We start from the raw sequence: 13,906 nt of genomic DNA, 5'->3' as shown, positions 1-13,906 counted from the left end.
ATTTGAGAAATGCTTGTGTTGAAGTTTGCAAGTCCCGTAGCATGCACGTATGGTAAACGTTATGTAACAAATTTGAAACATGAGATGTTCTTTGATTGTCCTCCTTATGTGTGGCGGTCGGGGACGAGCGATGGTCTTTTCCTACCAATCTATCCCCCTAGGAGCATGCGCGTAGTGCTTGGTTTTTGATGACTTGTAGATTTTTGCAATAAGTATGTGAGTTCTTTATGACTAATGTTGAGTTCATGGATTATACGCACTCTCACCCTTCCATCAATGCTAGCCTCTTCGGTACCGTGCATTGCCCTTTCTCACATTGAGAGTTGGTGCAAACTTCGCCGGTGCATCCAAACGCCGTGATATGATACGCTCTTTCACACATAAACCTCCTTATATCTTCCTCAAAACAGCCACCATGCCTACCTATTATGGCATTTTCCATAGCCATTCCGAGATATATTGCCATGCAACTTTCCACCATTCCGTTTATCATGACACGTTCATCATTGTCATATTGCTAGCATGATCATGTAGTTGACATAGTATTTGTGGGAAAGCCACCGTTCATAATTCTTTCATACATGTCACTCTTGGTTCATTGCATATCCTGGTACACCGCCGGAGGCATTCATATAGAGTCATACTTTGTTCTAGTATCGAGTTGTAATCATTGAGTTGTAAATAAATAGAAGTGTGATGATCATCATTTTCTAGAGCATTGTCCCAAGTGAGGAATAAAAAAAGAGAGAAAGGCCATAAAAAAAGAGAAGGCCCAAAAAATGAGAGAAAAAGAGAGAAGGGACAATGCTACTATCCTTTGCCACACTTGTGCTTCAAAGTAGCACCATAATCTTCATGATAAGGAGTCTCTTGTTTTGTCACTTTCATATACTAGTGGGAATTTTTCATTATAGAACTTGGCTTGTATATTCCAACAATGGGCCTCCTCAAGTGCCCTAGGTCTTCGTGAGCAAGCAAGTTGGATGCACACCCACTTAGTTTCTTTTGTTGAGCTTTCATACATTTATAGCTCTAGTGCATCCGTTGCATGGCAATCCCTACTCCTTGCATTAACATCAATCGATGGGCATCTCCATAGCTCATTGATTAGCCTCGTTGATGTGAGACTTTCTCCTTTTTTGTCTTCTCCACATAACCCCCATCATCATATTCTATTCCACCCATAGTGCTATGTCCATGGCTCGCGCTCATATATTGCGTGAAAGTTTATAGGTTTGAGATTACTAAAGTATGAAATAATTGCTTGGCTTGTCATCGGGGTTGTGCATGATGAGAGCATTCTTGTGTGACGAAAAGGGAGCATGACTAAACTATATGATTTTGTAGGATGAACTTTCTTTGGCCATGTTATTTTGAGAAGACATAATTGCTTAGTCAGTATGCTTGAAGTATTATTATTTTATGTCAATATGAACTTTTATCTTGAATCTTTCGGATCTGAATATTCATACCACAATTAAGAAGAATTACATTGAAATTATGCCAAGTAGCACTCCACATCAAAAATTATCTTTTTTATCATTTAGCTACTCGAGGACGAGCAGGAATTAAGCTTGGGGATGCTTGATACGTCTCCAACGTATCTATAATTTTTGATTGCTCCATGCTATATTATCTACTATTTTGGACATTATTGGGCTTTATTATTCACTTTTATATTATTTTTGGGACTAACCTATTAACCGGAGGCCCAGCCCAGAATTGCTGTTTTTTTGCCTATTTCAGAGTTTCGCAGAAAAGGAATATCATACGGAGTCCAAACGGAATGAAACCTTCGGGAACGTGATTTTTAGGAAGATTATGATCCGGGAGACTTGGACCCTATGTCAAGAAACAAAAGAGGAAGCCACGAGGTAGGGGGCACGCCCACCCCCCCAGGGCGCGCCCTCCACCCTCGTGGGCCCCCTGTTGCTCCACCGACGTACTCCTTCCTCCTATATATACCCACGTACCCCCAAACGATCAGATACGGAGCCAAAAACATAATTCCATCGCCGCAACCTTCTGTACCCACGAGATCCCATCTTGGGACCTGTTCCGGAGCTCCGCCGGAGAGTGCATCCATCACGGAGGACTTCTACATCAACACCATAGCCTCTCCGATGAAGTGTGAGTAGTTTACCTCAGACCTTCGGGTCCATAGTTAGTAGCTAGATGGCTTCTTCTCTCTTTTTGGATCTCAATACAATGTTCTCCTCCTCTCTCGTGGAGATCTATTCGATGTAATCTTCTTTTTGCGGTGTGTTTGTTGAGACCGATGAATTGTGGGTTTATGATCAAGATTATCTATGAACAATATTTGAATCTTCTCTGAATTCTTTTATGTATGATTGGTTATCTTTACAAGTCTCTTCGAATTATCAGTTTGGTTTGGCCTACAAGATTGATCTTTCTTGCAATGGGAGAAGTGCTTAGCTTTGGGTTCAATCTTGCGGTGTCCTTTCCCAGTGACAGTAGGGGTAGCAAGGCACGTATTGTATTGTTGCCATCGAGGATAACAAGATGGGGTTTTTTTATCATATTGCATGAATTTATCCCTCTACATCATGTCATCTTGCTTAAGGCGTTACTCTGCATGAACTTAATACTCTAGATGCATGCTGGATAGCGGTCGATGAGTGGAGTAATAGTAGTAGATGCAGGCAGGAGTCGGTCTACTTGTCTCGGGCGTGATGCCTATATACATAATCATACCTAGATATTCTCATAACTATGCTCAATTCTGTCAATTTCTCAACAGTAATTCATTCACCCACCGTAAAATACTTATGCTCTTGAGAGAAGCCACTAGTGAAACCTATGGCCCCCGGGTCTATCTTCATCATATTAATCTTCCAACACTTAGTTATTTCCTTTGCTTTTTACTTTGCTTTTATTTTACTTTGCATCTTTATCACAAAAATACCAAAAAAATTATCCTATCATATCTATTAGATCTCACTCTCGTAAGTGACCGTGAAGGGATTGACAACCCCTTATCGCGTTGGTTGCGAGGATTTATTTGTATTGTGCAGGTACGAGGGACTCGCGCGTAGCCTCCTACTAGATTGATACCTTGGTTCTCAAAAACTGAGGGAAATACTTACGCTACTTTGCTGCATCACCCTTTCCTCTTTAAGGGAAAACCAACGCAGTGCTCAAGAGGTAGCACACCTTCCCCCATCTATCTACAGCGGTCCACTCTCCCGCAACCCGCTGCACCCTCTACTTGAACATGGTGCTTTATGCTTCATATTATTATCCAATGATGTGTTGCCATCTATGATGTCTGAGTAGATTTTCGTTGTCCTATCGGTGATTGGTGAATTGCTATGATTGGTTTAATTTGCTTGTGGTTATGTTGTTGTCCTTTGGTGCCCATCATATGAGCGCGCGCGTGGATCACACCATAGGGTTAGTTGTATGTTGATAGGACTATGTATTGGAGGGCAAGATTGACAGAAGCTTCAACCTAGCATAGAAATTGATGCATACGGGATTGAAGGGGGGCCAATATATCTTAATGCTATGATTGGGTTTTACCTTAATGAATGTTAGTAGTTGCGGATGCTTGCTAATAGTTCCAATCATAAGTGCATAGAATTCCAAGTCAGGGATGACATGCTAGCAGTGGCCTCTCCCACATAAAACTTGATATCGGTCTAGTAAAGTAGTCAATTGCTTAGGGACATTTTCGCAACTCCTACTACCACTTTTCCTAGGGGTGGAAACGGATCGGATGCGGATCGGATAGTGCTCTTACCACTTCCATTTTCATATTTTCAAAACGAATACGAATCCGAATACGGATGTTATCGGATACGGATGCGGCTCGGATACGGATGTTATTCGAATACGGATACGTATCGGATATTTTCTTGATTCGGAACGGATATGAATAATATCAACATATTGCTTAAGTAAATTAGTCGATAGCTATTTGACCTGAAATAATCAACTTGTGACATACAATAAGTCAATGATAAATAGGTTTATGAATAAATACTATTGTAATGCATAATAATTTATAAGTTTAATCATATAAAGAGTAAAATTTGACCACTTATTTGGCCTTATGCTGGATAATTGGAATATTGGGTCCAAAATTTTGAAAATTACCTCTCATAATCTTATTCGGATACGGATATATCCACTTCCATATCCATATTTGTGTCAAAATCTCCTACCATATTTTCTTTTTTATTTGTTTAATAAAGTCGGATATGGATACTTTGCATTTCCATTTTGGTTCGGATGCGGATGTTTCGGATACGAATAGGCATTTTCTCGAATACGAATATCGGATATTTCGGATTATCCGCTACCACTTTCCACCCCTAACTTTTCCACACTTGCTATACTAACTTTATTGCTTCTTTATCTAAACAGCCCCTAGTTTTTATTTACGTGCTCTTTATATTCTTGCAAACCTATCCAACAACACCTACAAAGTACTTCTAGTTTCATACTTGTTCTAGGTAAAGCGAACGTTAAGCGTGCGTAGAGTTGTATCGGTGGTCGATAGAACTTGAGGGAATATTTGTCCTACCTTTAGCTCCTCGTTGGGTTTGACACTCTTACTTATCGAAAGAGGCTACAATTGATCCCCTATACTTGTGGGTTATCACCACCACTCACACCTACAAAACTCGATAATGTATAGTGCTCTCATTCCTCATATTTAAAACCGGTGTCGTCGCTGATCCATCCACATAACGCATCGGGACCCACAGCCGATGTAGTAGACCTAAAGCATATGCCACATGCACACGTTTTAGCCGCCGCCATCATCATCGAATCGCTGACCCATATTCAGGAGATATCTGCATAATCCCTGCCAGTTTGTCCATCCGTCGACGCCACCACGGCGACAAACGGCACCACCGCCCCGCGCGTGTCCGTCCAGACGCGAAGATTCTGGAAGATCTGTCGTGCGTAGCACCTACCGACCAGGCATGATACAACGTAGCACCTATCGGCAAAACATGACTTGACATCTCCACCGAAAGCTCCATGCAAGACGAAGTCGTTCCACCTCCTGCCTCTGTCTTCCAGCTCTGCTCCACAAACGATGCTCCAAAACGACACCACGGTACCGCCGTCGTCCGATCTGGAACACCAGATCCTAGGGTTTCCTCTGGAGCAGCACGAGTGGGTCGACAGTAGTTACGACAATGCCTCATCAAGGTAACGATGCAAAATGCCGCCATCGCCTGCCATTGGCTCGGTTTTCACCGACAACTATGTCTTCCCGACTCGCAGCCGGAACTAGATGGCGTATCTCGAGATCTGGCCGTCCAGCCTCAGATCGACAACCCCCGGCGAAGGAGAGGGCCACCACCACCAGCGACACCGGCTGATGCATAATGCATCCTTTTTGAAAGCGTGTCGTCCGCGCATGTGAGATATACAAGTCGTACCGCCTAAGCATGTAAGAGCATCTCTAGCAGACCCCCGCATCCCGCCGGCCCGCAAAACGCGTTTGCAGTTCACGGGAAAATGGCTTTGTGGGCCGTCGCGGACGGCCGCAGAGGCAGACCCCCAAACGGACCCGTATAAAAGGATATTCGCGGAATATACTTTTTTACGGGCCGGCTTTGCGGGGTCTGCTCTTGCGCCGCTGCATCCCGCATCCTGCCGGTCCGCAAATATCAATACCACAGCAGAAAAATAAAACAAACAAACATCCACACCACAAAATAATTATTCAGAAAAATTATCAATACCAACACAATACAACAATCATCCACATTACAAATAATTATTCAAATCACCAAAGCAAACTTAAATAATGCAATACAAAACTTGTCCTGAATACAAATACAAATGAATAGAAAAATAAGTTTGTTACTGCCCAGCCCTTTGCCAATGGTGCTCAATGAGATCCTCCTGAAGCTGAAAGTGGGTGTTTGCATTTTCAATCCCCTTGTATGTTTGAAGAAAAGCTCTAATGCGGTTAGAGTCTCTAGCTGGTTTGACACGGCTACCCACATTACCGTAGAAGAACTCCAAGTTCATGCCTCTCTCATCTTCGAGAATCATATTGTGAAGGATAACACAGCATGTCATGATGTTTTTCAAGGTCCGCTTGCCCCAAAAACGAGCAGGACCACGAACAATGGCAAACCTAGATTGCAAAACCCCGAATGATCTTTCAATGTCTTTTCAGGCTGCCTCTTGCACCCTTGCGAATTCACATTGTTTTCTAGTTTTAGGTTCTTTGATGCTCTTGACAAATGTGCACCAAGGAGCGTATATACCATCTGCAAGATAGTACCCTTTTGTGTATTCATGCCCATTGATAGTGTAGTTGCAAGCAGGAGCATCACCACTAGCAAGCCTAGCAAACAAATGAGACCGTTGCAACACATTGATATCATTGAAGTGCCCGGCATACCAAAGAAGCAATGCCAAATCCATAAATCCTCGGATGCTATGGCCTCTAGCACAATTGTTGCATCACAAACTTGCCACAATACATTCCCTAACATGCCTTCGGACAATTTTCCAAGTCCAATGCATACAATCAATGCTACCTAGCATGCCAGGCCAACCTCTCCTCTCATTAGATGCCATCAATTTCTTTGTGTCATCCTCGTTGGGTGCCCAAAGATATTCAGGACCAAAGACACGGATGATCACTTTGGCAAATATACGCACTAACTCAATTGTGGTATCTTCACCAATGCGAAGGTACTCATCGGCATAGTCAGCCGGAACGCCATATGCAATCACCTGCATAGCTGCCGAGATTTTTTGATATGCACTAAATCCCTTCAAGCCCGCATCATTTCTTCTTTGAGTTAAATACCGACAATTTGCCTCGCAAGCTTGAATAATTTTCACACAGAGGGATCGGCGCATTCGGTACCTTCTCCGAAAGAGGTGCGGTGGATATGTTGGATTCTCCGCAAAGTAGCACTACTAGGGAAAACCTTATACACAGAACATTAGCAGTAGCGCGGGCTAAAAACGCACGCTAGTGCTAATTAGCAGCAGCGCGGTGTTGTAAACGGCGCTACAGATACAGTTATAGCAGTAGCGCGCCCGAGTACGAAAGCGCTACTACTAAAATTCCCACGACTTAGCTGATAGGCTGCACATAGTAGTAGCGATCTTCGCCGAACCGCGCTACCGCTATTTGCTTTGTAGCAGCGCGTTTACGCTGAGAGGCACTACTGCTAAAGTAAATAAAATTAAATGGAAAGCAAATAGAAAAGTAAATGAAAATGAAAGAAATACAAAAAGGTGAAAGGAAAAAAATAAAATGTAAAGAAAAATAAATGAAAAAGTGGAAAAAAGAGAATGGTATAGCAGTAGCGCGTATCCAGGAACGCGCTGTAGCTATTGTTAGCAGTAGCGCACTTCCCGGAACGCGCTACTGCTACTTCTGACTAAACCGCTCGATTCGTTTTTCCCAACGGCCACTTCCCCCAAATCGCAACTCCTTCGATGTCGCCGCCGCCGTCGCCCGTCTGCCGCCGCGCGCTCTCTTGTCGCTCTCCCGCCTCAACGCTGCCCCCGACCCCGGATTTTACGCCGCCCCCGATCCTGACCTCGACGCCGCCCCCGACCCCGACCTCGATGCCGCCCTCCGCCGCGCGCCCGAGCCCCGACCCCGACCTCGACACCGCCTGCCCCTCCCTCGCCGCAATCACCGTAAGGCTCTGCCTCTTCTCTCCCCTACCCTCCTCTCTCTCTCTGCTAGGGCAATCTATATATGTGTTGATGCTGTGTTGATGTTCATATGAACCCTAGATTTGTTTAGGGCAGTAGGCATTTTTTAGCATTTAGGAAAAATGATTAGCAATTTTTTTAGGAAATTAGCTAGGGCAAATTTTTATGAAAATGCCTAAACAGTAATTTCATTTGCATATTGTTGTTATATGATATATGTCATTGATGTTCATTTGCATATTCCATTATTGAAGTAGTTCGATTGTGCCCAAGTGGCTTTGTTGTTTCCAGGAAATGAAGCCGAGTGGCCTATGTTCTGCCGGAATGTTGATTCATTTCCGTTCCGACAAATTTCAGGTTCTCGATTTGTCCACTTTTTAGCAAAAGTCATGCCGAAAATTTCCGTGAATTTCAGCATGACTTGTGCTACAAACTAGGACATATCGAGTGCCCGGGATTTGCCGCACCGGGAAGGAGTCAACGTTCCTGCAAAGCATAGGTCTTTTTTATGTCATTATTCATTTTATTAGGTATAGAATTAATTGACTAGATTTAATCATAAGAACTAGTTGAATTAATAGAACTAGTTGAACATGTCACATTTGTTGTTATTTTTTTAGTTAAAGCAATTTTTCGCGCATCAACATCGATGATGCCTATCCCGCATCCTCATCGTCGAGTCGGCGGAGGACACCTGCGTCACCAGATGGGCCATGTCCGGGACTGGGCTCCGCCGGGGTGGTACTGGGAGGCGCTACCTACCGGGGGGCGCAGGTTGGTGAGGAGCCAGCCTGTCGTTGACCCGAACCTTCTTTGGTGGCGGTCGCATGGGCCAGTGACGGTCCAGAGGCTCGAGGACCCCGCGGAGGTGGTGCGTCACCGTGTCAGTGAGGAGGACGCGCACGTCCGTCGCTGCTTGTTTGCGTTGGAGCACAGGTTCTCCAATACCTGGCAGGTTCTCCAGGGATCTCACTGGAGCTATGATCCTGTGATGGTTCCTTCTCTTTGGGTGTCCACCGCCCGCGCCGATACCCGTCGTGCGCTAGGGTTTTAGTTGTATTAGTGATGTTATATGTATGATACTATTCGGGATGTATTAGTGATAATATTCGACGATGTACGGACGCATGAGATGATTTACTTTTGCTTATTGAATGCATGCTAATTTGAATACTTATTTATTTTACGATTTGGTTTTGCTTATTGAATGCTCATGTCAATATGAGTCCTATAAGATATTTTGAGTATCCTGGAGTTGTCTTCGATCGATTTTCAATTAATGTTTCAACTATGAACATAGGAAATGTCTGACAACGAAAAGCATTTCGGTATTTGCAAATACTGCGAAGACGAGCGCGGCCTGTGCGACAGAATCTTCCTAGATGATGATAGGCGCTTCAGCATCAAGCTGGACGTGAACTTCGAAGTGGATACAGTAAGTCACAACGACAAGTCTTTTTTCGTAATTAAGCATGACATCTGCTTCATTTGCTTCAACTTATAATTTAAACTTTTTTACTATTCTACTAGCGTACCCCCTGTCATGCAAGACTTTTTGTCTTGGATAAGATAGGTTTCAGTCGTACTATGGAGGTAAAGAAAGTTTACTTGAAGACCGAGCATGGTTATATTTTCCACGCAAAATTATACAACGCAGACGACTACACCTATTTTGGATGCAAAACTTGGCGAGCACTATGCAAGACTTATGCATTTGAGCCTGATATGGTTATCACCTTTGATATTCGTCCGGAAGATGATATTGAAGGTAATACCGACATCTGGGTCGATGTGCAGACGCCTCCAGTTATACCATTATGTGAGTTTCTCAACCATATTTATGTCTTTGATATTGTTTATTCAAAAATAGTTGAGAACTAATTTCTATTGTCAGCTTATTTCGGTTCAAGCAAACATGTCCAACGCTTGGTAGACAGGACCTACTACTGTCCCGGGGCTGAACTAAACTGCGAGGAGCTAAGTCATTATGTTTCATGGCTTGAGGATCTTGATACTGTCAAGACAAATTTTCTTTCTGCACTTAGAAATGTTAGTACTGAAAACGTGCGACCAATAGTGTTCGTAATGAACTACGGTCACATCTATTTAGGAAAGATGGTAAGATTTTTACTATTTGTCATCAGTGCATCTTTTGTATACATTATTTTTTAAGCTAAACTTCATTGCTAAGTATGTTACTATACGATGTTCTTCAACAGGGACTCCCGATGAATGTTGTGCCTCATGGGATCGAGACTAATGGTACCATGAGTATTGTTAGCTTACGGCCAAGATATCCTACAATGCACTTTAGTGCATTCAGGATTTCTAAGAGCGAGGAAGTCTTAATAGTGAAAGACTGGACCAAATTTGTGATGGAGGAGCGCAGAGAAGTACTACGGGGCAGCAATCAGAAGCGCAGCCCATGATTAGGAGACAGGTTCATCTGCATGCTCCAACTTGATGAAGGAGGAGAGCTACACATGTTTTATGTTATTTTACCTGAGAGAGAGCAGCAAAAGTGATTAGCTAGCTAGAAATGAGTTTGAAGATGATGATGTGCTACACTATGACTATGATGATTAAATAGCTAGTGTTGGTGGTAATGACTATGATGATTATTATTAGCTAGTGTTGGTGGTGATTAGATAGCTACCGCATCTAGTGTTGGTGGTGATTAGCTAGCTAGAATGAGTTTGAAGATGATGATGTGCTACACTATGACTATGGTGATTAAATAAATACTGTTGGTGGTAATGACTATGATGATGATTAAATAGCTTGTGCTGGCGGATTAGATTCAAGTGGAGGCAACATGTGGTGCACATCGAAAGTACTACTAGTCCAAACTAGATCAAGTTTGGATTAGTAGTATACTATTGACATGCACCACATATTGCCTCCACTTGAACCTAATCCACCTTCATTTGACACACTGTTATGGACATAATGATATAAACCTCATAATTGGTATTGTACCCAAATTTGTATAACGGCGTATAAATACACTAAAAATAAAAATAAAAGAGTACTAGTAGCAATGGATAGTAAACACGCTACAACTAGCTAGATTAGCAGCAGCGCGGGATAGAACAAGCACTGCCGCTATGTGTCTTAGCAGTAGCGCTTGTCGCATGCGCTACTGCTAAGTAATAGCTGTAGCACCTTATTGTAGCGCGGCTGCCCGCGCTACTAGTGGGCATTAAACCGCGCTACTACTAGGGTTTTCCCTAGTAGTGTAGTCTTGCATCAACATCTCGTTCCCGAGATGGCGATTCCGAGGAATGCAAAGACGCCCGACGGTCCATCCTCGTCGCCCCTTCTGGTTCTCGTCTTCGTGCTCCTTGACGGCAAAAGCCATCACCAACGTCTGCTGCCGAAAGTTTGCAAGCATCGTCTCAACATCCGAGTCGTCCGAATTGGAGAGCAAAAACTTCTCGCACGGGCTCAATTCCATCTACATGAACAAGAATCACACGCCGTGTCAACCAACTATGCAAAGCACTTGGCACAAAGCACAAACAAACACTAACCGACGGCGACGAGGGGCGGCTCGAGGGCGGTCGATCCCCAGCGGCGATAGCGACGAGGGGCGGCTCTTCTCGCTGGATCCGGGGGGCGATGCAGCGTATCGGTGGTGGAGGGTGCGGGACGCCCCCGCGGCGCGATTCCGCCCGCAGATTTGGCCGAAATCGCCGGCGGCGGACGGGCGGAACCAATGGCGGGCGGCGGCGGAAGGAGGTGGGGAAAGGGCGCGGGCTGAAATGTCCCTCCCGCCAACCGCGTGGCAGGCGGAAACCCGCGAATTCGCAGGTTGGGGCCGAGATTTTGCCGCGCCCCTCAAACTTTTTACGGGCCGGCCGTGTTTGCGGTGTCTGTTCGGGCGGGATTTTCCGCGCCGACCCATATTTTGGCGGTTATTTTGCGGGTCGGGGCTTATTGCAGGGTCTGCTAGAGTTGCTCTTAAAACGCACGAAACTGTAAAATAATCGTCAGTTTACAGTTTTAGGTGGAAAAAACGACCAGAATAGAACCCGTAAACCACCCTGACCCGTAAAAATTATTAAGGAGCGCGGAAAACATCCCGGCCAAACCCGTGAAATAAGGATTTCGGAGACGACCCGAGGACGACTTGTATACATGAAAGACCGTTGGCGGGAGTCCAACTGTCAGCGGAAACTTCATGGCTTCCTCCCCGCCGTCCGTCCCCGGCCGCCGCCAGCCCATCCCCGGCCGCCTCTCGCCCGCCCCGGCCGTCGCGCTCGCCGGCCGTCCGCCCGGGCTGCTGCGCCCGACCGTCCGCTGTGCGGGCCCGTCGTCCGCCCGGCCGTCCGTTGTGCCGGCCCGCCGTCCGCCACAGCCGCCCGCGGATCTCTCGATGGAGGAGCTAGCTTGCTAGCTAGTTGAATCGAATCGATTCGAACGTAGCTACCGTAGCCCGGACGTCGCCCGCGCAACCGCGGCCGCCCTGGCCTCCGCCCGCGCCGCCGTGGCCACCCCGCGTCTTCCTCGCCTGCCCGTCCGCTGGCGTCCACCTCGCATCTTCTTTCTCTGCCTGTCCGCGATTCCAAATTGGCTTGAGGAAGAGGACGACCAGAAAAAAAAGCAAGTTGTGGACCCGTTTGGTATATTCAGAGAATATTCTCTTTTACGGGTTGATTATACGGGTCTGTTCGGCCGCAGCAAAAATTGATTCTGAAAACAAATTTTTCTCTACCCGTAATATACGGGTTGCAGTTTTAAGGGGTCTGCTAAAGATGCAGAGCAGGCGAGCCATTACGTGCACCAACACGCGTCCGAATATTAAGAGCAGGCACGAGCAAGGTGCCACGATTGCCTGCACCTGGCTGGCCTGCTTTGTGCCACGCACGGTCCGGCCGTTTGGGCCTTGAATACACCCCTTTATATATGTACCACCTGTCATACATGTTACCTAAGCTACCGCGTCTATCAGCCAGATCGAGTGCAAGCGACAGCAGATCGAGTGATCAGAGCAAACGGTGAGCGCGCGCTACGTGATTCGTGAAGGAAATGGCGACCATCAAAGCCAAGGTCCAGGACGCCGCCTCCTCCGCCAAGGCCGGCATCGATAAGGCGAAGGCCACGGCCGGCGAGAAGGTTCGTCGGCCGCGCTGAGTCGTTTTTTTCCTTAGATTGCCGGCCACACTACAGAGGTGTGTGCTAGCTGCGACTTCCGCCTCTAGTTAACCTTGCCCGATTGATCTGTGTGCGCGCGCGCGTCCTGCTGCAGGTAAAGAAGGCGACGACGACGGACCCGGGGAAGAAGCGCGAGGCGGAGGAGAAAAAGGAGGACCGCATGCACAAGGTCGACTCCGACGAGCGCGATGAGAAGGGGGACCACGCCGCCGAGAGGTCCGGGAGGCGCACCATCGTCACCGGCACCTAGTTAGCTTCTGGCTAGCTAGGCCCACTGACAGCATGTACTACTAGTAGCGTAAGTAACCTCGGTTGTAAGCGAATCGAGGAATCAAAATAAGCGGCAGTCCGTCATAGAATGAGGTTCGATTCGATCCTTCATCTTCTAGGCTTATAAATCTGATCTTTCGAAAAATGCGACCCGTCTCTATCATCCTCTAGGATCATATATACTCAAACAATCTTTCACACAAGTCTGTTGTGATGATGTCTTAGTCGATGATGTCTGCTTCATTGCCGACGGGCTACGTTCTGTAATCGATGAGACACTCAAAGACAGAGAAATTCCAACCAGCCGGTGGTTGGAAGTTTTTGGTCATTGTGTTTGTGTTGGTGGTTGCAGCAGGGATCAACACTCGTATAAGAAGTTTTTCAACCGGAGTGGTGGTTGAAGTTTTTCGTCAGGTGTTCAAAGTTTTTCGTCATTCTCTCAGTGGTTGCACGGATGAAGAAGGATTTTTCTGCAAATTTCCTTTGTCCGGAGCGTTTTCTGTACTTTCTCTTCTGTGTAGAGAAATCCAAGGAGGTGCTTCTCTAATATATATCAATATTCCCCTTCTTTTTTCTATGCAAAAAAAATTCTATGCAAAAAAAAAGATATAGTAAAGTAAGTGATTCCATAAATTTACGCAGTTGCCCAAGAATTCACTATATATTCTTAATCAACGATTTCTTATATAGAGAGAACGGCCCTCACAAATTGAAAATACTAATTTGTTAAGAATCAATCGAATTGAAGTCATAGTGTCATTGTTGGCTGGAATCGATATATTCGCGAGATCCGGGTCACAAT

At 45.5% G+C, this 13,906-nt stretch overlaps 1 protein-coding gene across 1 annotated transcript; it reads left to right on the top strand.

Annotated features, from left to right (window-relative positions):
- The first annotated feature begins 12,545 nt into the window (after positions 1-12,545).
- LOC109733538 (protein LE25) lies at positions 12,546-13,517 on the top strand. The gene is made up of 2 exons (XM_020292758.4): positions 12,546-12,795; positions 12,929-13,517. Exons 1-2 carry the CDS (start codon positions 12,709-12,711, stop codon positions 13,082-13,084), a joined length of 243 nt encoding a protein of 80 aa, XP_020148347.1. The 5' UTR covers positions 12,546-12,708; the 3' UTR covers positions 13,085-13,517.
- The last annotated feature ends 389 nt before the right edge of the window (positions 13,518-13,906 follow it).

This window comes from Aegilops tauschii, chromosome 7, assembly GCF_002575655.3.
Source record: "Aegilops tauschii subsp. strangulata cultivar AL8/78 chromosome 7, Aet v6.0, whole genome shotgun sequence".
NCBI classification, from domain to species: Eukaryota; Viridiplantae; Streptophyta; class Magnoliopsida; order Poales; family Poaceae; genus Aegilops; species Aegilops tauschii.
Note: the sequence above shows the minus strand (reverse complement) of the source record. Positions and strands in the feature narration are given on the sequence as shown.

Bases quoted from the DNA above. Each gene is read 5' to 3' on its own strand.
- LOC109733538 (XM_020292758.4), top strand. From the start codon at position 12,709: ATGGCGACCATCAAAGCCAAGGTCCAGGACGCCGCCTCCTCCGCCAAG. The intron at 12,796-12,928 runs GTTCGTCGGCCG...GTCCTGCTGCAG, and splicing joins AGGCCACGGCCGGCGAGAAG to GTAAAGAAGGCGACGACGAC.